Source organism: Zootoca vivipara, chromosome 3 (genome assembly GCF_963506605.1).
Source record: "Zootoca vivipara chromosome 3, rZooViv1.1, whole genome shotgun sequence".
Taxonomy (NCBI): domain Eukaryota; kingdom Metazoa; phylum Chordata; class Lepidosauria; order Squamata; family Lacertidae; genus Zootoca; species Zootoca vivipara.
The window spans coordinates 118701254-118728623 of NC_083278.1; the positions used below are offsets into that span (position 1 = coordinate 118701254).

Sequence of the window (27370 nt, forward strand, 5' to 3'; positions counted from 1 at the left end):
GTTTGTGACCGCCGCGGCCTACGGCCCTCCTTGAAGCCTCGGCCTCGCCTGGGCGCCTCGCCTGCCTCCCCGCTTCCCTGCACGGCCGACGAAGGAGCAGCGGGGCCATGGCTTCGCGCAGCGCCGGGACGCTCCTGACCCAGTACAACGCGGCCTACGTGCCGCCGGGGCTCATGCCCGGGTGGGTCGCTGGGGGGGGGGCGCCGTTTGGGGACCGAGGGGGGGGGAGAAAAATTTTTTTGGGGGAGGGGCGGATAGAGAGAAAGAAAGCGCTGGTTTATGGCTTGCTTCTTCGGGGAAAGAAAAGGGAAAAGGCTGGATGACCTCTGGGGATCCTGCCCAGCTCTGCGGTTCCTTAGCGTGGCTGCACAGGAACTTTGGAACTCCCTGCCACTTGATATCAGGCAGGCACCTTTGCTGCGCTTAAGCACATCCTTGTTTAATCTGCATTGTAGGCAGGGGGTGGGCTGGATGACCTCTGGGGGTCCTGCCCAGCTCTGCGGTTCCTTAGCGTGGCTGCACAGGAACTTTGGAACTCCCTGCCGCTTGATATCAGGCAGGCACCTTCGCTGCGCTTAAGCACATCCTTATTTTAGTCCTGCCTGGACGCTTAGGAAGTTTGCACAAGTTTTAATTCCTCTTAGTCTATCCTCTTGGGGTTTTAGCTTTCTGTACGCTTTAAATCGCACTTGTAAACTTATTAGGGATGGGTTTGTTGTTTCGTCGTCCAGTTTCTTCCAAGATGGACGGGTGCCAACATTAGCTTTCTTTTATTGTTTCATATTTTTCATAAACCACTTAGAGGTCGTCCCTGTCCCCCCCTTGCAATCAAGCAGTATATATAGATTTTATGGAATAAAAAGTGCAGCTCCCTGCACAGGATCAGAGGAACTCTTGGTCCCAGCATTTACTCTAAAAAATGAAAAGGGAAAAAAGAAACAAAGCAGCCGCTCTCGGTCAGAAGGAAAAGACACTCCGGACAAGCTCAGAGGCACTTAGGCTAAGGTGCTGGAATTCTTTGTGTGTGTGTGTGTGTAGCAGGGAAAGGAAACGGGGAAACAAAAAAATGTCAAAATTCCCTGCAAAGAATCTGCGTCTGCCTCTCATCCCCATGGAGTTGCTTTAAAGTAGCTTTCAATGGTTTTCGTCGAATGGCTTTTTTCTTCTCTTTGTTATGTTTGCACCTTTCGCCATTGTTGTTCCCTTGTGGGCACCATCTCTCTCTCTCTCTCTCTCTCTCTCTCTCTCTCTCTCTCTCTCTCTCGGGAGACAATGGAGTTCGCCTCTGGGGGTGAAGTCAAACCGAAGGGACTTCCCCACCAAAGTGACTTCAAGTGCATGGAGGCAGGGCCGGATTTAGGTTGGATGAGGGAATGGCGCCCTTCCCATATCCAGCTGTCCTTTGTCAACAACAAATGGTCGCTGTTTTTTGGGGGGGTTGAATATATGCTATATGGTCATTTATGGACCTCATAGGTATCTCAAGACACTTGCACATGTTGCCATGCAACCAGTCCATGCAGAATTTAGGCACCCTATATATAAAGGTAAAGGTAAAGGGACCCCTGACCATTAGGTCCAGTCATGACCGACAATAGAACACGATAAAATTGTACATGGCATGGAGACAGCTGGTGGAGAAACCAGAGTGGATAGCTTGAGGATGATGTCCACCCAGTGTGCAGTGGCTGTGGGGAAAGGGAAATTCTGTGGGGTGTAACATAAGCAGTAAAAGGTATAACATAAGCTGTGGGGTGTAACATAAGCAGTAAAAGGTAAAGGGACCCTTGACCATTAGGTCCAGTCGTGACCGACTCTGGGGTTGCGCGCTCATCTCGCATTATTGGCCGAGGGAGCCGGCGTATAGCTTCCAGGTCATGTGGCCAGCATGACAAAGCCGCTTCTGACAAACCAGAGCAGCACATGGAAACGCCGTTTACCTTCCCGCTGTAGCGGTTCCTATTTATCTACTTGCATTTTGATGTGCTTTCCAACTGCTAGGTTGGCAGGAGCTGGGACCGAGCAACGGGAGCTCACCCCATCACAGGGATTCGAACCGCTGACCTTCTGATCAGCAAGCCCTAGGCTCAGTGGTTTAACCCACAGCGCCCAGTGATGTTTTAGGGAGCAGGGCCCATGACTTACACCATAGGAGCCTACACAACACAAAACACGGTTGCTGTATGTAGGTTTTATTTTATTTCATTATCTTATACAGTTTTTTCTCCTTTAATTATTTTGGGGGGCCCCCAAGAGAGCGGGCCCCTAAGCTATAGCTTGTTTAGCTTATACGTAAATCCGGCACTGCGTGGAAGTCCTGGGCTGCCCAGACAACGAGGCCACCCTCTCCTTGGAAAGGTCACCATGCAAGATATCTCCATTGGTAGAGCATGAGACTCTTCATCTCGGGGTCGTGGGTTCAAGTCCCACGTTGGACAAAAAGATCCCTTAATTGCAGGGGGTTGGACTAGATGGCCCTTGGGTTCCCTTCCAACTCTACCATTCTATGATTTTGTGATTCAAGACATTGGGCACCAGCTTGGCTGCAGGCAGGGCATTTTTTGCAGCTGGACCTCACCGGGACTTAGTTCCGGGCCGGCACCTCTCAGGTGGGTTCAATTGCCATTCTATAAGAATGAAGGAGGTGTTCATGGTGAGATCCGGCACTTCTTTTTTCTATAAAAATAGCACTGGCTGCAGGAGATGCTGGAAGGAAGTGTACAAGGCGCCACTACAGATTTGTGTAGGGTTCACTCCTCAGCCTTTTCTTCTCCCGAATATAAGGTTTAGGATCAGCGTTTCCTTCTCTTATATGGGCCCCCTTCCCGGGTTCACGAGCCCACCTGCCCCTCGCTTCCCCCTACAGCACATGCAGAAAAAATAAAATACATATTTTTTAAAAAACAATATGTTTCAAGGAGTTCAGCCATTTGGAAGATCGGCAACAGCCCCCTTCTTGGGTGCACAGTCGTTCTTAGTTTCCCTCTCGTTGCCTCTTTCCTAGGGAGAAAGATCCTTTCCCCAAGCATAGAAATTGCCTGTTATGGCATTGATCCAATGTCGCATTGGAAGCGGCGCTTTCCTTCGATTCTGCACCTACCCGGTACCGGCATAATCATTACTTGTGGTTTGTTGCGGCGATGATTGCAAAGGACTGCGCTTCTTAGGAGAGCTGGGGAAGTGATTTTTCAAGAAAAGATAATGGCAATTGTTTGGGCTCTTCTTCCCCAGTTTCGCTCACCTTCCACCTTTCCCCCTCTAGGTATCATGGCCATGTCCCCAACGTGGCGTTTTCCTTTGCGGACACCTATGGAAACACCACCATGAAGTACTTCCAAGATTTCCGAAGTGCCCTCATGGAAACCTGCCGCGGCCCTTACAGCAAAGGGGGCCAGTTCCCCACCCTCTTCTCTCCCGACCCAGGCCTGGTGATTGGGGCAAGGGCCAGGGGGTGGGACCGCTGGCTGCACACCCCCAACTACTCTCGCTACAATTTGGATATCAACCGCACAGCAGAACTGAAGGAGTTCTACAAGGTAAGGCAGGAGGCCTGGACCCACCGTCACCCCAGGTGGCCATTGACTCATACTGGAAACCATAGTATTGTAGGGTTGGGAGGTACCACAAGGGCCATCTAGACCAACCCCCTGCCATGCAGGAATCTGTTGCCTATCTTAGTGTTTTTAAGTGTCAGGTGTAACTTCAGCCTGAACACAGCAGAGTTTGCGCAGGTTTTTCCGGAAGCTTCTGGCGGTAACTTAAATGACTAGACGTCTGGACGCAGAATAAACTATATACAGGATTTATGAAAATAAAAGAAATCCAGAGTTTCTATGTGCAACTTTAGAACTCAAAAACAAAGTAAAATAAATCCTTTCCTCTCTGTCTCTCAACCGATACAGCACCTTTCCTCCTACACTGACCACACTCACCACACCATGTACTGTGCTAGCTTTCTCTGATAACAGGTCTCAGTGCTGAACTCAACCAATGAGAGCGCAGTTACTATGGCAGAAGTAGACCTTGGCTTTCTGCCCAGTGTTAATTGCTTGTCCTAGAGTTGATTGTGTGAAGAAGCAATCTGATGGCTTCTCATGCTACTAATTTAGCAAAACCCGAACAGCCTAGCATAGGACTTGAACCCACAGCCCTGAGATTAAGAGTCTCATGCTCTGCTTGTCACAGAGGATTCTGGTTCTTGGTTACGGGGGGCAGATTGGCCAGGCCTTTTGCCCTCCACACTCTTGCAGGGAACATTGCCTTTGGCAGGTGGGTCCTCATTTGGGGAAGACCGGCTGTGCCGCTCACAGATCTCCATGGAACCCCTGATAAGCTTCCAAGGGACTTCTCCCCAGGGTCCCCTGCAAACTCAATTTGCAAACGGCGTGACCAGCTGATCCACTCGATCCCTTAAGAATGGAAGAAGAGCCCCACTGGATCAGGCCCAGGAACCCCCCCCCAGGCCAGCACCCTCTTCACCAGTGGCACCCCCTGACGCCAACAAGCCACCCTCCCTGACTATGGGCTCATCCACACTTACCTTTTGCCCTGCGTTTTCTAGGCACATGCCCGCACTTTAAAGATCTGTCTCCCAGCGCTTGTTTGTGTGTGTTTTTGCCCCATCACCCTCCCCACAAAAAGCCATTCGTTAACGCTGCACCGAAACAAGCGGCAATTCGGGTTTCCTGCAGGTTGCTGTTTGCTCCGATTTAGTAGTGAAGAGTGGGTTTTCACAGGGAAAACACGGGGGCTTTTTTAAATTATTTTTTAAAGTGCTTTAAAGCGCACACCTGGGGCTAGAGAAACACAACACAGAAAGAAGTCCCGCCGTGCCCTCTCTTTGTCTGCTGCCTGTACAGCTTGCTTGTAGCTCCTAGTCGTTTTATGTTTGCAAAGGAATCGACAGCAACAGAAGGGCTGCAATCTTGGCTGTGCAGGGCGTGTGGGTGGTGCTGGGGGATTTGTGGAAAGTCTGCTGGTGGGTCGTGTTGCCTTCTGGAATCCAGGAGCCAGACACCCCTCCCTCCCTCCCGCCCGGCCGTGCCAAGCTCAGCTTCATAATCTCTGTCTCCCAAACCTGGAGCAGAGTCACTTTCTCCTTTCCCCAACGTTAAACAAGTCCGCGGCAGTCACGCAAGCTATAAATAATGAAGAGTGGGTAGCCAAAATTAATGAGCTGAGAACAGACACTATTTATTCAGATCTTCCTTTTGTTTGTTGGAGCTGGTATGGGTAGGTGGGTGGGGAAGTTTGATAGGTGGCTGGCCTACCTGTCAGTAATCTGATGTCACAACGACACCATTGCACGGTTTGGGAATGATGGTCTCTCCTCCTGCTCAGCATCTGGGTTCAACAATTACTGTAAATGGGAGCTTGGAAAGCTGTGATTTTGACTGGAGTATCCTTGCAGGCTGTATCTCCTTCTCCCAATCACCCAGTGCCGAATTTACGTAGACGCTAAACAAGCTATAGCTTAGAGCCCCACTTTCTTGGGGGGGGGGCCAAAAAAACCTAAAAGGGAAAAAACACCTAGATGTACATTTCCAAAATATAAGGCAGGCATCCCCAAACTTCGGCCCTCAAGATGTTTTGGACTACAGTCCCCATCTTCCCCAACCACTGGTCCTGTTAGCTAGGGATCATGGGAGTTGTAGGCCAAAACATCTGGAGGGCCGCAGTTTGGGGATGCCTGATATAAGGTAAGTTCAACAATTACTTTGATAAAACACATATTTTGTTATGTAGAAATGGCTTTAGATAACTATTAGGTCCATAACTTACCATATAGCATATATTCAACACAAAGAAACCAGCGACAATTTGTTGTTGACAAAGGACAGCTGGACATATAAAAGGGCCCCATTACCTTCAGCAGCTGAGGGCCTAATCAAACCTAAATCCGGCCCTGCAATCACCGCTCCCCGAGCTCCTGCTTCCCCTTGAAGCACTTTTGCATATCTACCCTTTGTAGCCGAGACATGCTTTTCAAAGGTGCCCCCTCGCCTTTTCCCTTAACCCCCCCCCCCTTTGCAGAATTACAGGTGGGGAACACTGAAAATTCCCATGTCCGTTTTGCCTTTATGATATGCAGGGCCATCCCAGTGTACTGTTAGGAGTTTGATGAGGTGAATGCCTGGGTGATGGGCCATTAAGGGGAACAAAGGAAAGGGGCTCTGTGCGAGACAGCAAAAGGGTGGCAACTTGCAATTAGTTGGAAGGACAAAGCCAGGGTTGAGAGTTGCAGTGGCGAGGGGGAAACAGCAAGTTGGAGAGAGTGTGAATCCAAGGCCGCAGCTATGGGAGAAACAAGACCCTTTGGGGGTGTTAATGCTGTGAGCCCCCTCCATCGTAAGCTCAGGTTGTAGATATGTGCAAATAAACCATAGATCCTAAAGGCAGCAAAGTCTCCGCTGCGCCTCATTCCAAAAGGAATCACAAACCCCTGGAATCTCATGCCGCTCAGAGACTGGGGTGGCGTAGCACATTCCCTATTCCGCTTGAGTCGCTCACCTGCTTCACATTTCCCTCCCTTGTGCGCACAAATCCATTGACGCCATCCACCTGAAACGCAATGCTGCTTCCTTCTCTTTCTCACACACACACACACCCTAACAGCTCTGTAGCACTCGGGTGCCAGCAGGTTTTTTTGACAACTTCAAAACACTAGAATGCCCACTAACACCTCAGCAGCTGAGACAATAGCTGAGCAGGGCTCATTTCTGTCTGCTGAAGCCAAATTCTCACAACCAATTGCAGAGAAAGCTTCAAAAGACCATAGAGGGTTTTCCAGCAGCCTTTCCCCCTTTCGTAGAGCAAGCCGGAAAACATCTGCTTGTTCCTTTGATTTTTAGTGCATCTGCGTGCTCTTGTGTTTGAGCGGACTATCTCATTTGTCCGTGACGCAGCGGATTATGCAAAGATGGCTTTGCCTCTGGGAAAAGATGGGGGAGCAGAAAGGAAGCAAAAGTTGCTGTCTAGTCGATGCCCGCCTAGCCTAAAAAGAGGACCACCTGCCTGCTTGCCGACACCCCTACAGACTACCCTGTGCCACCCGTGTCCTGACTGACCACAGGGACATTGCTCAGGAGCACCCATCACAGCCCACCGGTCTTGGATCTGGCTGCCTGGAATAAGCAAAGGAGGATTGAAAAGAGGATAAGACAAATTCGTACAGGAGAGGGCTATCAATGGATGTTAGCTATGATGACTAGCCATGCCTCTGGGTAGCACTTGCTGGAAATTGCAGGAGGGGAGAGGGCTCTCCTGCTTGGATCCTGTTTGCGGGTTTTCGCAGGAATCTGGCTGGCCACTGCAAGAACTGGCTGCTGGACTAGATAGTCCCCCCCTGATGCCTGATCCTGCAAGCCCTTCTTAAAGGAAGGCAGGCACTATTGTTCCATGGTGCAGGACTGAGGACAGGCTGTGCAGGGCCACTTCAGATGGCGCAACCAAGAGAGTGTGTCAAGCAAATGCTCGGGGGCAAGGAAATGGGGCCACGTAGTCTCTGCTAGATTTTTGTCCCATCTTTCTTGCAAAGAACAGAAAGCAACATTCATTGGTTTATTTTTGCTCCTATTTTTATTATGCATTTTGTGTTTGTTATATTTAATGTTGTGAACCACCCTGAGATGTAGAATAATAATAATAATAATAATAATAATAATAATAATAATAATAATAATATTTATTTATTTATACCCCAGCCATTCTGGGCGGCTTCCAACAGTATATTAAAATACAGAACATTAAAAGCTTCCCTAAACAGGGCTGCCTTAAGATGCCTTCTAAAGGTCTGGTAATTGTTATTCTTAAGTTAGAACTGGATATGGAACAACTGAGTGGTTCAAAATTGGGAAAGGAGTACGACAAGGTTGTATATTGTCTCCCTGCTTATTTAACTTATATGCAGAATTCATCATGCGAAAGGCTGGACTAGATGAATCCCAAGCCGGAATTAAGATTGCCGGAAGAAATATCAACAACCTCAGATATGCAGATGACACAACCTTGATGGCAGAAAGCGAGGAGGAATTAAAGAACCTTTTAATGAGGGTGAAAGAGGAGAGCGCAAAATATGGTCTGAAGCTCAACATCAAAAAAACCAAGATCATGGCCACTGGTCCCATCACCTCCTGGCAAATAGAAGGGGAAGAAATGGAGGCAGTGAGAGATTTCACCTTCTTGGGCTCCTTGATCACTGCAGATGGTGACAGCAGTCACGAAATTAAAAGACGCCTGCTTCTTGGGAGAAAAGCAATGACAAACCTAGACAGCATCTTAAAAAGCAGAGACATCACCTTGCCGACAAAGGTCCGTATAGTTAAAGCTATGGTTTTCCCAGTAGTGATGTATGGAAGTGAGAGCTGGACCATAAAGAAGGCTGATCGCCGAAGAATTGATGCTTTTGAATTATGGTGCTGGAGGAGACTCTTGAGAGTCCCATGGACTGCAAGAAGATCAAACCAATCCATTCTTAAGGAAATCAGCCCTGAGTGCTCACTGGAAGGACAGATCCTGAAGCTGAGGCTCCAATACTTTGGCCACCTCATGAGAAGAGAAGAATCCCTGGAAAAGACCCTGATGTTGGGAAAGATTGAGGGCACTAGGAGAAGGGGACGACGGAGGATGAGATGGTTGGACAGTGTTCTCAAAGCTATGAACATGAGTTTGACCAGACTGCGGGAGGCAGTGCAAGACAGGAGTGCCTGGCGTGCTATGGTCCATGGGGTCACGAAGAGTCGGACACGACTAAACGACTAAACAACAACAACAACAAATTGTTATTCTCTTTGACCTCTGGTGGGAGGGCATTCCACAGGGTGGGTGCCACTACCAAGAAGGCCCTCTGCCTGGTTCCCTGTAACTTGGCTTCTTGCAGCGAGGGAACCGCCAGAAGGCCCTCGGAGCTGGACCTCAGTGTCCGGGCAGAATGATAGGGGTGGAGACACTCCTTCAGGTATACTGGACCGAGGCCGTTTAGGGCTTTCAAGGTCAGCACCAACACTTTGAACTGTGCTCAGAAACGTACTGGGAGCCAATGTAGATCTTTCAAGACCGGTGTTATGTGGTCTCGGCGGATGCCCCCAGTCATCAGTCTAGCTTCATCTATGGATGAAGGGTGGAATAATAATACTGTAATAATAATAATAATAATAATAATAATAATAATAATAATAATAATAATAATGGCCTCCACCTGTCTTAAATTCTCTCTATAATCCTTCGAGGCAGAATCAGCTGGGAAGCAGTGATTTCCCAAGGCCACTCAGTAGGGAGGTTATCTTCCCATTGCAAGGATTTGAACCCGAGTTTCCCTGGTTTTAAGTGCAGTGCACCAAGCCATCCTTCCCCAATGCCTGTGCCATTCAGATGTTTAGGACTACATCTCCCATCAGCTCCAGCCGCCACGGTATCCAGCCCCCCTTTCCGGCTTTGAAACTCCCTGCCTAGAGAAGATAGACTGACTCACCAGCAAAGTGAAGATTGTTTCATTCTGAAAGGCGTTTGGGAACTGACTGCTTTTGAGGAAAGGCCCGGTTCTGTGTTGCTTCACTTGTTATTGTGCTTAATGGATTTTCCATACTATTTTAATTCTATTAGTGTTTAATTACATTTTAATCATGGTCTCTTCCGTGTTTTTCCCTTGTTCTGTTTTATCTGTGTCAGCCGCCACGAGTTCCAGACTAGGGGAAAGGCTGGATATAAAGAAATATAATATATATTTTTAATAAACTTTATTTTAATTATGCAAACACAGGTTACAAAAAAAATTCATTAACCAAAAACAAAAACAAAGCCAAACAAAATATAAGAAAATCATATTCCAAACAACAACAGAAAATTAAAAATATGAAGAAAGAAGAAAAGGAAGCTATATATATGTATGTATATATGTACACACATATATATAGAAAAGCAGAAAACATATAGACACTAGCTTGAAATGTTATTCTATTTCAATAGCCTTAGAACTTAACATAACAAATAATATAGTAAATAATACAAATTAATATAACATAATATAACAAAAATCAACACCTATAATAGTATAACAGGTAAGATATCTTACAAACTTAAGATTTGGGTTATAAATCCTAAAATAAAGAAAGAAAAAAGAGAATTATAGATTAAAAATTGAAGATTACAAAAAGAGCTTCCCACTGTCCATACATCACTTTATTTTCCAAGCTTACCAGATTCTTGCTTCTTTTTAGTTACCCTTAAATTCCTACTGCTATTTTTTATAATTGTTATTAATTTTTCCCTGTTTTCTTTTCAATATAGGCATATCACCAGATCTATGTTGAAATTCTCTTTTCTTAGATAATCCTCTACCTGTTTCCATTCCTTAATACATTTCTGCTTGGGGATATTTCTAATTGCTGTGGTCATTTTATCTAAATTCATGAACCCAAAGCGAAATTATCCTGGTTGCAGCTCCAGGTCCCTTGATGCAGCTTAATTCAGTCTCTCTCCTCCCGTGGCCTGACCCTTATAACCTGTTGGTGTTTCACCTGCAGCTTGCTCAGATGCATCGCGAGCACTACATGGACAAGACCGGGACGGTGCACCCGGTTCCGTATTTTGTGATCCCTGTGAAGGAGAAGGAGAAGTACCCTCACCCTCTTGACCTGTGAGTCTAGTGGGCAAGAGTCAGGGTGGGTTGGGGAGGCCTCTGTTTATCACCATACGCTCATATAAGGGAACCCTTTTGTGTAACTCAGGTGATTTCCTTTGGGGGAAAAGGGTGTTCTAGGTTCACATACGACCTAACTTCCACTGAAAGAAACGGGGGGTTTCTCAGAGATGTAAATGGTGTCATGGAATTCTACTCAGTAGTGATCCAGAGCATATTCCAACATATAGTTAGCAGAGCAAAAACTTAAGCACGTTGCAGGATCCCCCCAAAATAGACCAGAGGCAATGAATATTTCATCCAGCAGAACTTTACTCCAGCTGAAAGCAAATGAGCGTAATGGTCACAAATCCAATACATTCAGGATTGGCACAGTCCATAAGAAATCCAGTTGCAGCAGACTTAACCTAAACTTGCAATAATTTATAACAAGTCTAAACCTTAACACTAAGCATACTGTGTACAGAACACCACACCAGAAGGAGAAGAGAGACAGAGAACGTGAAACCCAGGCTCCTTCTGGCCTCCCTATTATAGTCAGCATGACCCTGGCAGAAGAGATAGCAGGACCGGTTTAAGGCAGCTGTACTCATCTTCTCGGAAGCAATAACCCAAACATCAGGAACCCTCTGCTTGTTTCTTTCACACAGAGAAGTTTCCAGAACCCTCTTGAATTAATTAGAATAGGAAAGATCTCTACACATCAGATCAATACTTTCTGCACTAAGAAATGCAAACTGACAGATAAACAAAAGACCTTCAGGGCTGGCTCAGAACCCTGTAGTTTTACTGGCACAGCTTTATACAGCTGCAGATGTCTGGTTCGAATCCAGACACCTCTCATGGGAGGAACCAACTCCTTGAGAGGCTTTCAAGTGTGGAGAGGAAGCGACTGGGATCCCTATATTTATTTTGGAAGTGGGGTGTTTTGTTCTGTTTCATTTTTTGTTGTTGCCCTTGTTTGGAATATAATTTTGCTCTTCGTTTTGCCATAGGTCTTGATCCCTCTTAGCTCTTTTCAAAAAGCAGCACGTCCTACGGCCCTCCCGCCAACCCTGAATGCTTCCCTCTGATCTCCTGGGAGGACCCCTCTCCCCCCCCCCATCTCCTGTCCTTCCCTCGAGGCTGATGCTCACAACAGCTTAACCCTGGTCTGGATCACTCCAAAGGAGAAATGGTGGCTTTCCTCAGTGGTGGATGAAGCAACCCGGGGTTTCCCGGAGATGTTTACGCTTGGAAACCATGGAGGGGCAATCTGTGTGCTTGTGTGAGTGTGTGTAAGAGAGAGAGGCAGATTAATTAAGAGAAGAGAAGGCTGGTAAAAAAAATAGTACATAAAGATTCGCATAGGGGCAGGGAGGATAGGCGTGCAGCCTGGAACACAGGACCTGTCTGGAGAGAGCTAGCAGGAAATCACACCGTTCAAGGGGGAGTTAGCTCTTTACTAGCAAGAACGTGATCTGACTTGGCTGAGTGTCAGGCCTAATGAGCCTAGCAGCTCATCCCTGGTAGGTCTTGCCCCATGGATCAGTTGCTGAGACTGAAAGTCCCTGTCCTCTCCAGGGTTGCCCCCAAGCAATCGGAGACTGTGTCTGCGTGAAGCTGACTTCGCCACCCTCTTCATACCTCTTCTGGTTCTGGGAGGCAAGCGGGAAGGGGAGCTTGTTGCAGCAGGAGGGGGAGACCCCCCGTGACTCTTCACCAGCCTGACTCATCTCTGCTTCTTGGCCTCCCTCTTCCCCTGCTTCATCTTCTGCCTCTGATTCCGGACTTCTCTCTGCCACAGACTCCCCCTGCTCACTAAACCCTGTTACCTCTCAAGCTTCCAACACCACCTCCTCCCAGCCTTCTCCTTCTTCTCCCTCTAACCACCCATCATTTCTCAGCTGATTCCCCCAACCGTTCCTCTGTATCCAACCAGTCCATGACAGAATCATAGAATTGTAGAGTTGGAAGGGACCCCAAGGGTCATCTTGTCCAACCCCTGCAGTGCAGGAATCACAACCGAAGCATTTGTATGAAGCTACATTACTCTGAGCTGGGCCATCAGCTCAGCTAGTCTTACCTCGTTTGACAGGCAGCAGACCTCCAGGGTCTCGGGCAGGCAGGGCAAAATCTCTCCTAAGCCCCCCGGGGCCTTCTGCATATACAGCAGGTGTTCTGTCCCTGAGCTGAGATCCTTTCCCTCTGCATCTTGTGCCACTTGCTCAGGTGTCATGATCCGGGCTCACCGACCTGGAATAACTCCATCTTCTTGGTTCTATGCACACAATAATTGGAGCAGAATGGGATTCACCTTTCGCCAAAGCAATGAACTGAAACGGAGAAATCCCGTCTCTTGCCTTGTGCTTAGAAGGTGTTAATGGACAACTAACCCACCTTACGCGATCTTAAGTAGGTGGCCTTTTAGATTACAACGGGCCAGCTCATGGGTTCTAGCTCAGCTCTCTCGGCACACAATGCTGGCTTTCCTGACAAACTTTCCGTCACTTTATTTTATTTTTATACACACACACACACACACACACACACACACACACACACCATTCAAATGCCCCCACATTTAATCCCTTGAGCTCAGAGGGTGATGGATCTGTGGTTCTGGCGCTTGTCCAGGGTCCGCGTTTCCTTTGGAATGAGGCACAGCAGAAACTGGTGTCTTTAGGATATATGGCTTATTTACACATGTCTACAACCCGAGCCTACGATGGAAGGGCTCCCAGAATTCACACCCCGGGAAGGTCTTGCTTCTCCCATGAACACAGCCTTGGGTTGCTGCAGAAATCAAGCATGGCTCTGTCGCTCTTGGTTTGCAGCCTGCTGCTTTGCTTCTCGCTCACATCACTTCAGACCCTCTGCTCTCAACTCTGGCTTTGTCTTTCCAATGGCTTCACCCATTTGGCATCTCACATAGAGCCCCTTCCTTTGTTCCCCTTAATGGCCCATCATCTCACTGGGAAGCTAGCCTGGCTATTCCAGGAATTAGAAGGGAGCCTAGGCTTTCAGCCTAACCCAGGGGCCAGCAAACTTTTTCAGCAGGGGGCCGGTCCACTGTCCCTCAGACCTTGTGGGGGGCCGGACTATATTTGGGGGGGTGAACGAATTCCTATGCCCCACAAATAACCCAGAGATGCATTTTGAATAAAAGGATACATTCTTCTCATGTAAAAACACCAGGCAGGCCCCACAAATAACCCAGAGATGCATTTTAAATAAAAGGACACATTCTACTCATGTAAAAACATGCTGATTCCCGGACCATCCGCGGGTCGGATTGAGAAGGCAATTGGGCCGCATCTGGCCCCGGGCCTTAGTTTGGAGACCCCTGGCCTAACCCCTTGCCCCTCAAACACATAACACTGTGGATCTGGGAGCTCCCCACTTTCTCATCTCGCTTCCGTTTCTAGCAGGGAACAGGGTCTTCCCTCCCCACACAATCAACTTTGTTTTGAGATGCCTCTAGGCCACCCCTAGACAATGTCGTTGGGCTCTCAGCTGCGTGTTGTGCTTGAATGCATCGTTTGAAGGCAGCATTTACGCAGGGTTTTTATTGCAATTGTATCTTTGTAATTCATTGTGAATGTAATCTGATTAAAATTATGGTGTGATTTTGTTGTACCCACCGGGAGTGGGCGGGCGAACAGTTGTAGGAGAACAGCTGTAGGTGGTGAGCAAGTCTTTAGAGTTAGCAAGTAAAGATCTCCTGGTCGATATGAAGAAAGGTCTCCGCCTCTTGGATGAGGCTTCTTGCTCTCAGGACACACTCCTCATTTGTATTTCTTGTGCATTCCTCTCTGAGACGATGGTTTGTTTCCTGAACCCTCATGCATGTCATTTTCATTCATAACCTGAAGCTGATTCATGTAAGTCTAAAAGAATTGCAAAAGCCTGTTTGAAAATCCTTTCCCTCCCTGCTCCTGGCTTATCTCTGTGCATTGCTTTGAATAAAGCTCACCAGCCTTTGCCAGCAAGGCCTTCTTCCATCTGTGTGCGTCCTTATTTAAGGAGGGTGGCCTGAAAAGAGGAGGTGGGGGGCGATCCTGCGCGAATGGCAAAACAAGCAGGGAAGACCTCTGGCCTTGGCGTTTGCCCTGAACCTGCGGCGTTCTCCATGTGCTAAATGCTCTGTAAAAGTGTCCTCTAAGATGCTGTGCACTTCTCCACTCAGCGCACAGTGGAGCTGTGGAACTCTCTCCCGCAGGACGCAGTGATGGGCCCCAACCTAGATGGCTTTAGAAGAACAAATCAGTGGAGGAGGAGAGGGCTACCAATGGCTATTAGCTTTGATGGCTCTGCTCTGCCTCCAAAGTTGCAGACAGCAATTCTTCTGAACCCCAGTTGCTGGAAACCACAGGAGGGGAGAGGGCTCTTGTGCTTGAATCTTGCTTGCTGGTTTCTCACAGACATCTGGTTGGCCAGTGTGAAAACAGGATGCTAGACTAGTCAGACCATGGACCTGATCCATGGACCTTTCTTCTTCATAGAATGACAAGGCTGGAAGGGACCCCGAGGGTCATCTATTCTAACCCCCTGCAATGCAGGAATCTCAGCTAAAGCATCCGTGACAGATGGCCATCCAACCTCTGCTTAGAAACCTCCAAGGAAGGAGAGCCCACAACCTCCTGAAGGAAACTGTTCCACTGTCGAACGCCTGTCAGAAATTTTTTCCTGATGTTTAGTCAGAGTCTCCTTTCTTGCAACTTGAATCCTTTGGTTTATGGAAGTTTTTAATGACTCATGTTTTAATGTATTTTTAATCTTTTGTTGGAAGCTGCCCAGAGTGGCTGGGGAAACCCAGCCAGATGGGCAGGGCAGAAATTATTATTATTATTATTATTATTATTAGATCATTGTTATTATTTGGTTTGGGTCCTTCCCTCGGGAGCAGGAGAAAACAAGCTTGCACCCTCTTCCATGTGACATGGATATTTGAAGATAGCTATCACATCTCCACTTATCCAGGCTAAACACACTGCTTTGGGGTTTCCATGGGTATCTGGTTGTCCATTGTGAGAACAGGAGGCTGGAGCAGATGGGCTGCTGGCCTGATCCAGCAGGCTGTCCATAGGTTCTCCCTGCCCAGTGCCCAGAAGGGGGTGAGCAAGGGAGAGGAGCTTAGAGCAGCTGCTCCCTTCCCAGCTTACCCAGAAGTGACAGGGCAGGACCACGTGAAGGACGGTTAGGGGGCTTCCTACCTGGAAGAGGGGCCTTCTCCCTGCCCCTTTCTGGCACCGTTCCTGTGGCATCTGCTGGGGGAATCTCAGCAGGGTAACGCTTGCCTCGCTGCTCGTGTTGCCACGTTTATGCCACACAGCTGTTGAAGGTACAGCCAAACCCTGCCGGAAAAAGCATTGGCAATCCTGAACCAAACGGCTGTGCCAAAAGAGCAGACTGGCATCACGAGAGCACGATGTGCCAGTGGCACAACCATTCCTGCTTGTACCGCCCCCGCCCCCCGCCCACAAAAATGCCTATTTTATGTGCCTGTCTGGGAGAGCTAAGTGGCGCATTCAGTATTGCCAGTCAGCCTGCCGTTGCAAAGCGACCTCTCTGGGGCAGGCTGGCATTACTCACGAATGATCGGCTCTAAGAAGCATTTTTCTAGGGCATGTTGCTCTGCCAGAGAACATGGGTTACCCTTGTGGATTTGTGCTGGCCGGATACGAGCTGTGTATTTTCGGGTCTCCGTAATCCGGAGAGGGCAGTGTTTCTTCTCAGGCTTCCGCGGCCCATAGACGTAGCTGTCGTTTTGCCTGCTGTCTTGGGGCGAGGAGATGTGTTGCTCTCGAATGGCAGCCGAGCAAAAGAGAGAACATCAGAAGGGCCCTGTAGCTGGGTGAGGCCAATAGGGACGCATCTAGCCCAGTGTCCTGTTCTCACTCCTGCCAGTCAGGTGCCTCTGGGAACCCCACAAACAGATTGCAAGCACAGGAGCAGCCCTCTCCCATCCCGTGGTTTCCAGTGACGGGGATTCAGAAGCACGGCTGCCTTCAACTTTGGAAACAGGGCAGAGCCATCCTGGCTAGTAGTAGCCATCAACAGCCCTCCCGTCCTCCGTGAATGGGTCCCATTATCTTTTAAAGCCATTGAGGTTGGCGGCCATCACTGTCTCGTGTGGCAGTGTAAAGAAGGGCTTCCTTTTATCTGCCCCGAATCTTCCAACATATTATTATTATTATTATTATTATTTTTATTATTATTATTATTATTAGAGTTTATATACCACCCTTTATATACCGCCCTCAATCTTCGTGTGGCAGCACCTACCCTTTGGAACTCCCTGCCTCTTGAGGTCAAGCCTTCATTGAATTCTTTTCGGAAAATGGTCAAAGGCCTGGAAACGATGCCTTATGAGGAACGGCTTAGGGAGCTGGGTATGTTTAGCCTGGAGAAGAGGTGAAGGGGTGATATGATAGCCATGTTCAAATATATAAAAGGATGTCATACAGGGGAGGGAGAAAGGTTGTTTTCTGCTGCTTCAGAGAAGCGGACACGGAGCAATGGATTCAAGCTACAAGAAAGAAGATTCCACCTAAACATTAGGAAGAACTTCCTGACAGTAAGAGCTGTTCGGCAGTGGAATTTGCTGCCAAGGAGTGTGGTGGAGTCTCCTTCTTTGGAGGTCTTTAAGCAGAGGCTTGACAGGCATATGTCAAGAATACTTTGATGGTGTTTCCTGCTTGGCAGGGGGTTGGACTGGATGGCCCTTGTGGTCTCTTCCAACTCTATGATTCTATGATTCTATACCCGGAGGTCTCAGGGTGGTTCACAGAAAAAAAATCACAACATACTGTATTTTTCCGTGTATAAGACACCCCTTATTTTTTAAAAAAACTCAAAATTAAGAAATTAATTTGTTTAGCTTTTTCTTTTTTGGGGGGGGGGGGGAGGTCACTTCTGCCAATTGCTCGCCCGCCACTGCCGATCACTTGCCACAGCCACTGCCGATCACACACCGTGCCGCAGCCGCCACCAACAGCCCACCCACCCACTTGCCGCAGTCGCCAATCGCCTGCCCAATTGCCACAGCCACAGCCAATCACCAGCAGACCTTGCCGCAGCCACCAATCACCCGCCCAATCGCTGCTGCCAGTCTCCTGCTTGCTGCTGCCATTAATCGCAGCCCACCCACCCACCCCCGCATTCACTATCCGTGTATAAGATGACACACAATTTTTGCCTAAATTTTTAAAGCAAAAGGCATCGTCTTATACACGGGGAAAATACGGAATTTTTCGCACCATAGGACGCACCTAGTTTTTAGAGGAGGAAAACAAGAAATTGTCCTAGGCATAGCAGCCAACTCCTAGAGGCCTGGATGCCTTTGCCGCCGCCGCCCCCCCCTTTAAATATTTGAGGAAGCTTCTTTTGCAAAGGGGGAAAGCTCCCATTTATTTCGAGGATCAGCTCAAAGTTGTGCAGCTTTTTTTGCAAATTGGAAAAGCCTCGTTTTGGAAGCGGGGATCAGCTCACAGTTGTGCAGCTTCTCTAGGAAAGGAAAGGGACCCATTTCTACAGTTTACAGACAGATAATCTAATCAGCCAGTCACAGGTCGCTGGGGAAACAAGCAGCCCCTCTGCAGACAACAATTGAGGCCTGGGCAAGGGGCCTGGGCGGGCCGGGAAGGGAGCTAGCTCCCTTATCTCCCTCCCCGATCTCTTGCAATCAGCTGCTGAGCGGGTCATTTCAACACTCTCTTTCCCTCTTGTTAGTCTTTAGCTCAGGGGTCCCCAGACTTACCGGGCTTCGGGCCGGTGCCCGCCGCGCCGACCGTGCCGCGGGCCGGAGGGCAGGGGAGTGCGCGCGCAGCGGGCCGGAAGGCGGGGGAGTGCGCGCCCATGCGCATGCGCACACGCACATGGTCGGGAAAGAAATCGCTGAAAATCGCTTGTGTGCATGTGTATGGGCCTCCCCCGACACGGAAGTGCATCGGAAATGGCCTCTTCTGGGTCGGGAGAGGCCCATACGCATGCGCACAAAGGATTTTCGGCGATTTTTTGCCGATTTTGAAGATCGCCGCCGCGCCGCGTGCCGTAAGAGCGGGCGGCGGCAGCGGGCGGCGGGGGTCGTCGCGGGCCAGATTGGGAGGCCAATTGGGTCGCATCCGGCCCGGGGGCCTTAGTTTGGGGACCCCTGCTTTAGCTCTTTCTTAAAATAAAATAAAAAACACGATCTGCATTTCGCCCCTGGACAATTCGGCTCCAGGGACCCGGCTCCAGGGACCACGCATTCGCTCCATAAGACGCACAGACATCTCCGCTTACTTTTTAGGAGGAAAAAGGTGCGTCTTGTGGAGCGAAAAAATTGGTAATCAGAAGAAAAACAACACCCCAATAACTCCCCCCCTCCCCGGAAAGAGCCACATTTTAAAAAGGCATAGGATGCCAATCAGATCAACCAAAGGCCTGGTTAAAAAGGAATGTTTTTGCCTGCCGCCTAAAGGTGTATAATGAAGGGCCAGGCAAACTTTCCCTGGGGAGAGCATTCCGCAGATGGGGAGCCACTGCAGAGAAGGCCCTGTTCTTGTGTTGCCACCCTCTGGACCTCTTGAGGAGGAGGCACACGAAGGAGGGCCTCAGAAGATGATCTCAGGTGGGTCCATATGGGAAGAGGCAGTCTTTGAGGTATTGCGGTCCTGAGCTTTGCCGGACATTTGCGAGTTCGGCGCCAGGTTTAGAATGCGGTGAGCAGTTCCACTGCACTGGGTGCCAAGCCAAGAGGTGCAAAATTGAGAAGATCCATAATTGAGAAGATCCATTTGGGAATGCCAAATTTTGGCCTTGCACGGGGTGCCACATTACAAAAGGTGACCAAAGTCTGCCCCTGAGGTTTTCTAGTGTTAGGAGCTAGTGCAATTCTGGGCTGCATCAATAGGAGTATAGCATCTAGATCAAGGGAAGTAATACTCCCACAGTATTCTGCTCTGGTCAGACCTCACCTGGAGTACTGTGTCCAGTTCTGGGCACCACAGTTCAAGAAGGATATTGAAAAGCTGGAACGTGTCCAGAGGTGGGCAACCAAAATGGTCAAAGGCCTGGAAACAATGCCTTATGTTTAGCCTGGAGAAGAGAAGGTTAAGGGGTGATATGATAGCCATGTTCAAATATATAAAAGGATGTCATATAGAAGAGGGAGAAAGGTTGTTTTCTGCTGCTCCAGAGAAGCGGACACAGAGCAATGGATTCAAACTTCCAAGAAAGAAGATTCCACCTAAACATTAGGAAGAACTTCCTGACAGTAACAGCTGTTCGGCAGTGGAATTTGCTACCAAGGAGTGTGGTGGAGTCTCCTTCTTTGGAGGTCTTTAAGCAGAGGCTTGACAGCCATATGTCAAGAATGCTTTGATGGTGTTTCCTGCTTGGCAGGGGGTTGGACTGGATGGCCCTTGTGGTCTCTTCCAACTCTACGATTCTATGATTCTATGATTCTAGGAGAGAGAAAAGCCTTTCCTCTCACCACTTTCTCCGTGCCATGAATGATTTTATAAACTCCTGTCGTGTGGCTTCATCCTTGCCTTTTATCCGAACGAAGGCATCCCAAATGCTTGATCCTTTCTTCAAAGGGGTGTTGCTCTCCCACCCCCCCTTTGATCATTTCGGTTGTTCTGCTCCAGGGGAGAGAGCGCCTTTTGAGTTTATTTGTGCGAGTCTTCCAATGCTGGCTTTGACCACAACGCTTCTCCCTGTGGCCACTGCTGTGAGAATGACTTCTGGAAGCGACCTGATTCACACCTTGAATCTCTCCCCCCCCCCCCCGCCACCCCCCTGTATGAGTAGGCAGACAGCCCTGAACCGTCTTGTGCTTCGTGACTGCCCTCTGGTGGCTCAGCGTGGCAGTTCCACCACACTGCGTCCTCGAGGTTTTCAGGAAAAATAGGGGCTGACGGACACCAGATGAGCAGAACGCTTTTATTAGTGCGCAGTTATGTGTGCCTAGTGACCAGCCCCTGTGGTGTGGTAGCATTGATGTTCCAGCGTGGCTTTGCTTCAGCCACCGACTGGTTACGCACAGAACATGCACATATCACAAAGAATGGCACATGGGTTGAGGTTAGGGAGCAGTCTTATTTTATAATTTAAAAAGGGAAAGGACCCCTGACAGTTAAGTCCAGTTGCGGACGACTGTGGGGTTGCGGCACTCATCTCGCTTTACTGGCCGAGGGAGCCAGCGTTTGTCTGCAGACAGCTTCTGGGTCATGTGGCCAGCATGACTAAGCCGCTTCTGGCGAACCAGAGCAGCGCACGGAAACACCGTTTACCTTCCCACCGTTTACCTTTTTATCTACTTTGACATGCTTTCGAATGGCTAGGTTTGAAATAAATAGGATGGTGGTTTTGAATTCTGTGCCCCACCCTTGTGTCCATTATTGTTGAAGGGTGAGCTGTAGATAGTTTTAATTAATTACTTAACCCTTTAAACAGGGCCCATCCATCCAGGCACCTTTCCTCGGTCACCTTGCCTTAGGATCGTAAGAAGTTCTGTTGGTCCATCAAGCTCAATATCGTCTACACTGACTGGCAGCTGCTGTTGCCATTTGTCTGTCTTGAAAAACCAGGGAGGGAGCCCTGAAGTCAAACGGCTGGCAAATACTCCCGCCTGCAATCGCTGCCCATCAGATGGGGCACAACCACTAGGGGAAAGCAACCATGTAGGAGAAGGAGAACTCTGGTCCTAAACCTCTTCTGCCTTGCGGGATATCTTTGGGAGAAGAAAAGGCTCGGGAGTAAACCCTACAGCAGGGATGTCCAACCGGTTGGCCGCGATCGACTGGTCGATCCCTGGGAGGTTTGAGTCGATCGCAGGCTCTTTTACCTTCAGGGTGGGGGGGGAGAGGATCCTCCATTTGCGCATGATCACTAGAACGAAAGACGGAGTTTCCGCTGTGAGGCTGTTTGTTCCCTGGTCGTTCTTTTGGTGAGCAATTTATTCCTTTTTCCCCTAAAGAAAGCTCGACATTTTAGACCTGCGCTGTAAAAACAGGTCAACAACTGACTTTCCTCCCTAAAAAAAAAGCTCAACACTTTGATCTGATCACTTCCAGTCCCCCCTCCCTCCCCTGTGAGTAGATCGCAGTCTCTTGGGAGTTGGACATCCCTGCCCTACAGAAATCCAGAGTGGAGTCCCTAAGGCGGTTGGATGGCACCTCGGTACGCCTCCTTCCATCAATTCCTGCAGCCAAGCTGGTGCCAAATGTCTTGCTCTGCTTTCCTTTGGACCACGTCAGCGAGGCCGAGGGGAGGGGGGTCTTGTCATCTGGGCAGCCCAGGACCTCCATGCACGCTGCCCAGGCTTATGCCCTGGAGAAGTGACTTTGGTGCTGCAACTGCAGGAAGAACAACACAGGAGAGAGCAGCTGCAAGTTCTCTGCAGCCACAGCAGGCGCTGTGATTCTCTAGCAGTTTAACTCCTGGGATTGCACTCTAGAATCATAGAATCATAGAATCGTAGAGTTGGAAGAGACCACAAGGGCCATCCAGTCCAACCCCCTGCCAAGCAGGAAACACCATCAAAGCATTCCTGACATATGCCTGTCAAGCCTCTGCTTAAAGACCTCCAAAGAAGGAGACTCCACCACACTCCTTGGTAGCAAATTCCACTGCCGAACAGCTCTTACTATCAGGAAGTTCTTCCTAATGTTTAGGTGGAATCTTCTTTCTTGTAGCTTGAATCCATTGCTCCGTGTCCACTTCTCTGGAGCAGCAGAAAACAACCTTTCACCCTCCTCCATATGACATCCTTTCATATATTTGAACATGGCTATCATATCACCCCTTAACCTTCTCTTCTCCAGGCTAAACATACCTAGCTCCCTAAGCCGTTCCTCATAAGGCATCATTTCCAGGCCTTTGACCATTTTGGTTGCCCTCTTCTGGACATGTTCCAGCTTGTCAGTATCCTTCTTGAACTGTGGTGCCCAGAACTGGACACAGTACTCCAGGTGAGGTCTGACCAAAGCAGAATACAGTGGTACTATTACTTCCCTTGATCTAGATGCTATACTCCTATTGATGCAGCCCAGAATTGCATTGGCTTTTTGAGCTGCTGCATCACACTGCTGACTCATGTCAAGTTTGTGGTCTACCAAGACTCCTAGATCCTTTTCACATGTACTGCTCTCAAGCCAGGTGTCTCCCATCCTGTATTCGTGCCTTTCATTTTTTTTGCCCACGTGTAGTACTTTACCTTTCTCCTTGTTAAAATTCATCTTGTTTGCTTTGGCCCAGTTGTCTAATCTGTTAAGGCCATTTTGAAGTGTGATCCTGTCCTCTGGGGTATTAGCCACCCCTCCCAATTTGGTGTCATCTGCAAACTTGCTCAGGATGCCCTCAAGCCCATTGTCAAGCCCATTACTCAGGATGCCCTCAAGCACTCTATTGTCGGGGTATAAATATTAAAATGATGGTGATGATGATGATGATGATGATTAACGAAATGTCCCTGTTGTGGTCTGCAAAAATCTACATTGGCCAGGTTCCACAGAGAGTCTGTCTGCAGGGAATATATTGTGTCCTTGCACTGTCCTTTCTCCCACCCACAGAGGCAAATCCTGACCATTTTCTCCTCTCTCTCTCTCTCTCTCTCTCTCTCTCTCTCTCAAAAAAGCCTTCTCTGAGCCAGAAGCATTCATGCACAAAGCAGGTTCTGAAAAGTAATTTTCAGGAAAACAAAACCGTTCAGAAAGGCAGCCCCAAACAGTTGTGGCTGTAGGTTTGGATCCATAAGACAAGAAATTGGAATTAAAGGGGCCCGCCTGAAATGCGGATCAATAGCAGATGAGTGAAGCAAGGGAAAAGGTAGAAGGTGTTTGTTTTTCTCTGGCTGGTAAAATGTGAGCTGTTCTTAGGAAATTCGGCTTGTCTGTTTCGTTTATTGGATTGCGTTTATATTTTGCTTCTCGTTTGGCAAAGAGGAAAGAGGGAGAAATTCAGTCCATTTCACATTTTAACGTGATCCTACCTGTTCCACCCTTTCCAGAACAAGACAATGCCCCAAGATACGGCCATCCTTTGATGCTTTCACTCTCCCAATTTTGCAGAACAGTTCTCCAGCCAAAACAATTAAATAAATGGGCATAGGAATGTTTCCCACCCCCATAAATATGTGTATATAATTGCAAAAATAAAATACAATAATGCATTTTATTTGGAGAGGTCGCTTGCATATTGTGCAAAATTACTCCAAAAGACTTGCATGCTAAAACGATGGCAAATGCTTGTGAATACTTTTTAAGATAATCGCAAACTGTGATGGCAGTGTAAAGAGGTGAATTTAAGACTGAGTGAGAAATCAAAACGGAAGCTTGGCAGACCTACCTATTTTGAATCCAGTTGCACATTGTGTGGCCCCCAGGCCTAGTTTTTAGTGCCCTGGAGTTTAGGGAGCTCCAACTGGGGTATTCCTTCCTTCCTTCTTTTCTTTTCTTTTTTTCAGAGCATACAAGATTTATTTCAGGTATTTACAGCCTGCTTTTCAATTTGAGAATGAGAACTTCCATGGCACATTTTGCTTTCTCCCCATGGAAACGGCTCTTTATTATTTCCTTGCATTTATACCACACTCTTCCACCAAGGGAACTCAGGGCAGCTTTAGGCAATGCTTCCTCAATCAATCTTTTTTCAAGTTAGGAATCGAAATACTATGAAAAAGTTTGATTCTTGCAGGCTCTGTTAAGCTCTAGCAAAGAGGCATCCTAAACTACTACCGTATTAAAAAGGGCACACTGTCAATAGAAAGGTTGGAAAAAAATCATAGTTTTCTTATGGGGATGTTGACCGTTTCCCCCCACCCCAACCCAATCGTGTGTGTGTGTGTGTGTGTGTTGGTCTTTCTTAACATGGTTGATATAAGCAGGAGTCGCCAGACTTACCCGGCTTTGGGCCGGTGCCCACTGCGCCGATTGCGCAGCGGGCCGGAGGGCAGGGGAGTGCGCGCGCAGCGGGGCGGAGGAGTGCGTGCCCGTGCGCATGCGCACACACACTTACTGGCGCAGTGGCGCACTTCCAGGTCGGAAAAAACGCCGAAAATCATTTGTGCGCATGCGTATGGGCCTCCTCCGACCCGGAAGTGCACCAGTAATGACCTCTTCTGGGTCGGGAGAGGCCCATACGCATGCGCACAAAGATTTTCGGCAATTTTTTCCGATCTGGAACTGCGCCGCCGCGCAGCGCGCCGTAAGAGCGGGCAGCGGCAGCGGGCGGCGGGGGTCGTTGCGGGCCGGATTGGGAAGCCAATTGGGCCGCATCTGGCCCGCGGGCCGTAGTCTGGGGACCCCTGGTATAAGTATGCAAAAACTAAAAATCCAAGGCTGCAATGAATATTCCACAATAACCTCCAGGGGTGCAGAGGAAGTGCCTCTCTGGGATTCCCATTGTTATAAGAAAAAACTGCTCCTTTTCCCCTTATGGGGTATCCCAAGAGCCCATAGGGAACCCATCCTTAAGTGGGTTCCCTATCGGAAGGAGAAAACAACAGAGGCCAACCAGAGAATATGGAGAAGCAAAGCAAGTTAGTAAGCCTGATCTTTATTAACTGTTGCAACAGGGTCCTCACTCACCACACGCAGGAAGAAGGAGGAACCCAGAACAATGGTGCCCAAGCTCTTATATAGACTATTGAAATTGCCTCCCCTGTAGCTCAAGGCCACCCCCCAAAACATCATCCATACATCACAGAAAGAGGTGGTCCCCAGCAGAAATTGGAGTGTGTTGCTTCTCTCCTGTCTGCCAGGATACCTGATAAGGCCTTATCTGATCACCTTTTCTGGGTAGCCTGGCCATTCCTTGGATCTCTATCTGATGTTCAGAAGACATCTGAAGGCAGCCCTGTTTAGGGAAGCTTTTAATGCCTGATGTTTTAATGTGTTTTTATTCTTTTGTTGGAAGCTGCCTAGAGTGGCTGGGAAAACCCAGCCAGATGGGCGGGGTATAAATAACATTATTATTATTATTATTATTATTATTATTATTATTATTATTATATCACTTACGCATATTGATAGTGTGCTCAGCTTAACTGATACTTGCCAGACTGTATTTACAGGGAGGCGCAAGCCCCTACAGTCCATAGACAGTTTGAAAGCTTTTCCCATTTCCTTCCTCCTTGCAGAGAAATATTTGAGGTCCATTTGGGAGAGTCAAAATGGCTTCAGGATTGTTCTCCTGTTCTAGTTCAGACACGTGGTTTATACACTGATGTATGTGTTTGCCGTGCACATTTATGAACACATATATAAGACCTTAGAATTCCCATAACACCATCCTCCCCTCTGCGTTCGGGTCTCAGCCATCAGCCATGTAACCCATTTCCCCCCTTGTGTGCTTCTTCTCCCCCCCTGACCTCCAGCCCGCCGCTGAGTGCCAAAACATTGTGGCACCTCCATCGTGTGTCTCCGGAGAACCTACGGACATACCAGACTTTCCCCTCGGGGAAGAGGGTGACCTCGCAAGAGAGAGAAGTCCGAGACAGCTATTTCGAATACAGGGCCTGAGCGGAGACCGCCACGTCGCCGTTGACAGCCTTTGTTGGCACGGATGTCAGAGCCGGGCGACAGGAGATCATAAGAGCTGGATTTTCCCCTCCTGCCCTGCCATATCATGTTGCCCCAGGAATACCTGGGGGAAGTTCCATTCCATAAAAAATGAACTTCTGGGGCATAGCCCAGTGATTAAATTCCCCCACCCACCATCCCTCAGACACACATGCTAGCCTCAATTTTTGTACCGTCTGCTGTGTTGTTTGCATTGCACACAATCCTGGACACGGCAAATAGCCAAACTGCGGGATTGACTCGCAGAAGATGCGATGTCAGACCCCCCAAGTATACCCTGTTTTCTAGGGGCAGCCCCGGATTGACAGAAGCCGTCCCGGGTTCTGATTTGATCCCGGAAAGCCTCGCTTTTGCTTAGGACGTCCCTATTTTCATCAGAGAAAAATGTTGGCGGGTCTGAGATGCGACCATGGACCACTGACTCGGATGCCATTAAAGGGGAATTAGACCGACTCCTGGAGGAATTGGCTAGAGGCTATCGGCGGCCTCTGGTCACAAGGGGTATATGAAGATCAGTTTCTGGGAAACAAAAGCGGGAGTGCGCTCCCGTGAGCATGTCTTGTTTGTGGCAACCAGAGGCATTTGCTCGGCCACCGTGGGGAAGAGGATGCTGGACTAGATGGACCTTTGGTCTGATCCAGCTGCAGGGCTCTTCTGATCTTAGAATGGTAGAGTTGGAAGGGACCCCCAAAGGTCCTCTAGTCCAACCTCTTGCGATGCAAGAAGCACAGCTAAAGAATCCCCAACAGATGGCCCCCCGACCTCTGTTGAAAAACCTCCAACGAAGGACTATCGGCTCCCGTGGGTGTCCGTTCCTCTTGTGCATCAATCAGCAAAACACCACCCCATCTCCACTTTCCAGAGTGGGCACTATCAAGTCCAGACAAGTTCCTGGCAGGCAGAGGCACTGAGCTTGCAAAGATTTGGCTGAGTTGCTTGCCTGGAACCCTGCGCACTCTAGATCCTCGTGGAGATAATATTGTGCAAATGGCTGACTTGCCTTCCTTCTGGATTAATGAGATCACCAGTTGATAACTTAACGGTAGGCATTCCATCTGCTGGAAAAGTTACCATAAGAGAGGGCTCATCCACACTTACTTTTACACTTACTCGCACTTTTGAGTTTTCTGCAAATGGCTGTTTCCTCCGATTCAGCGGTAAAGTCATGGGGAAAATCCCAGGGCCA

General features: G+C 48.6%; 1 protein-coding gene across 2 annotated transcripts; it reads left to right on the forward strand.

The window, feature by feature from the left end:
• CIMIP2C (ciliary microtubule inner protein 2C) lies at window positions 1–26124 on the forward strand. Of its 2 annotated transcripts, none has more exons than XM_060273204.1 (4): window positions 1–181; window positions 3263–3536; window positions 10521–10633; window positions 25980–26124. In XM_060273204.1, the coding sequence occupies exons 1-4, from the start codon at window positions 108–110 to the stop codon at window positions 26122–26124; spliced, it is 606 nt and encodes a 201-aa protein (XP_060129187.1). In that variant the 5' UTR covers window positions 1–107. The 2 variants fall into 2 exon arrangements, with proteins under 2 accessions (XP_060129187.1, XP_034966434.2); XM_035110543.2 differs by lacking the exon at window positions 25980–26124 and adding an exon at window positions 11632–14629.
• The last annotated feature ends 1246 nt before the right edge of the window (window positions 26125–27370 follow it).

What these genes read in the sequence shown, in the direction of transcription:
- CIMIP2C (XM_060273204.1), top strand. Translation starts at nt 108, where the DNA reads ATGGCTTCGCGCAGCGCCGGGACGCTCCTGACCCAGTACAACGCGGCC. An exon ending in CCGCCGGGGCTCATGCCCGG is followed by an intron (nt 182 to 3,262) that starts GTGGGTCGCTGG and finishes TTCCCCCTCTAG; the next exon opens with GTATCATGGCCATGTCCCCA. An exon ending in TACCCTCACCCTCTTGACCT is followed by an intron (nt 10,634 to 25,979) that starts GTGAGTCTAGTG and finishes CCTGACCTCCAG; the next exon opens with CCCGCCGCTGAGTGCCAAAA.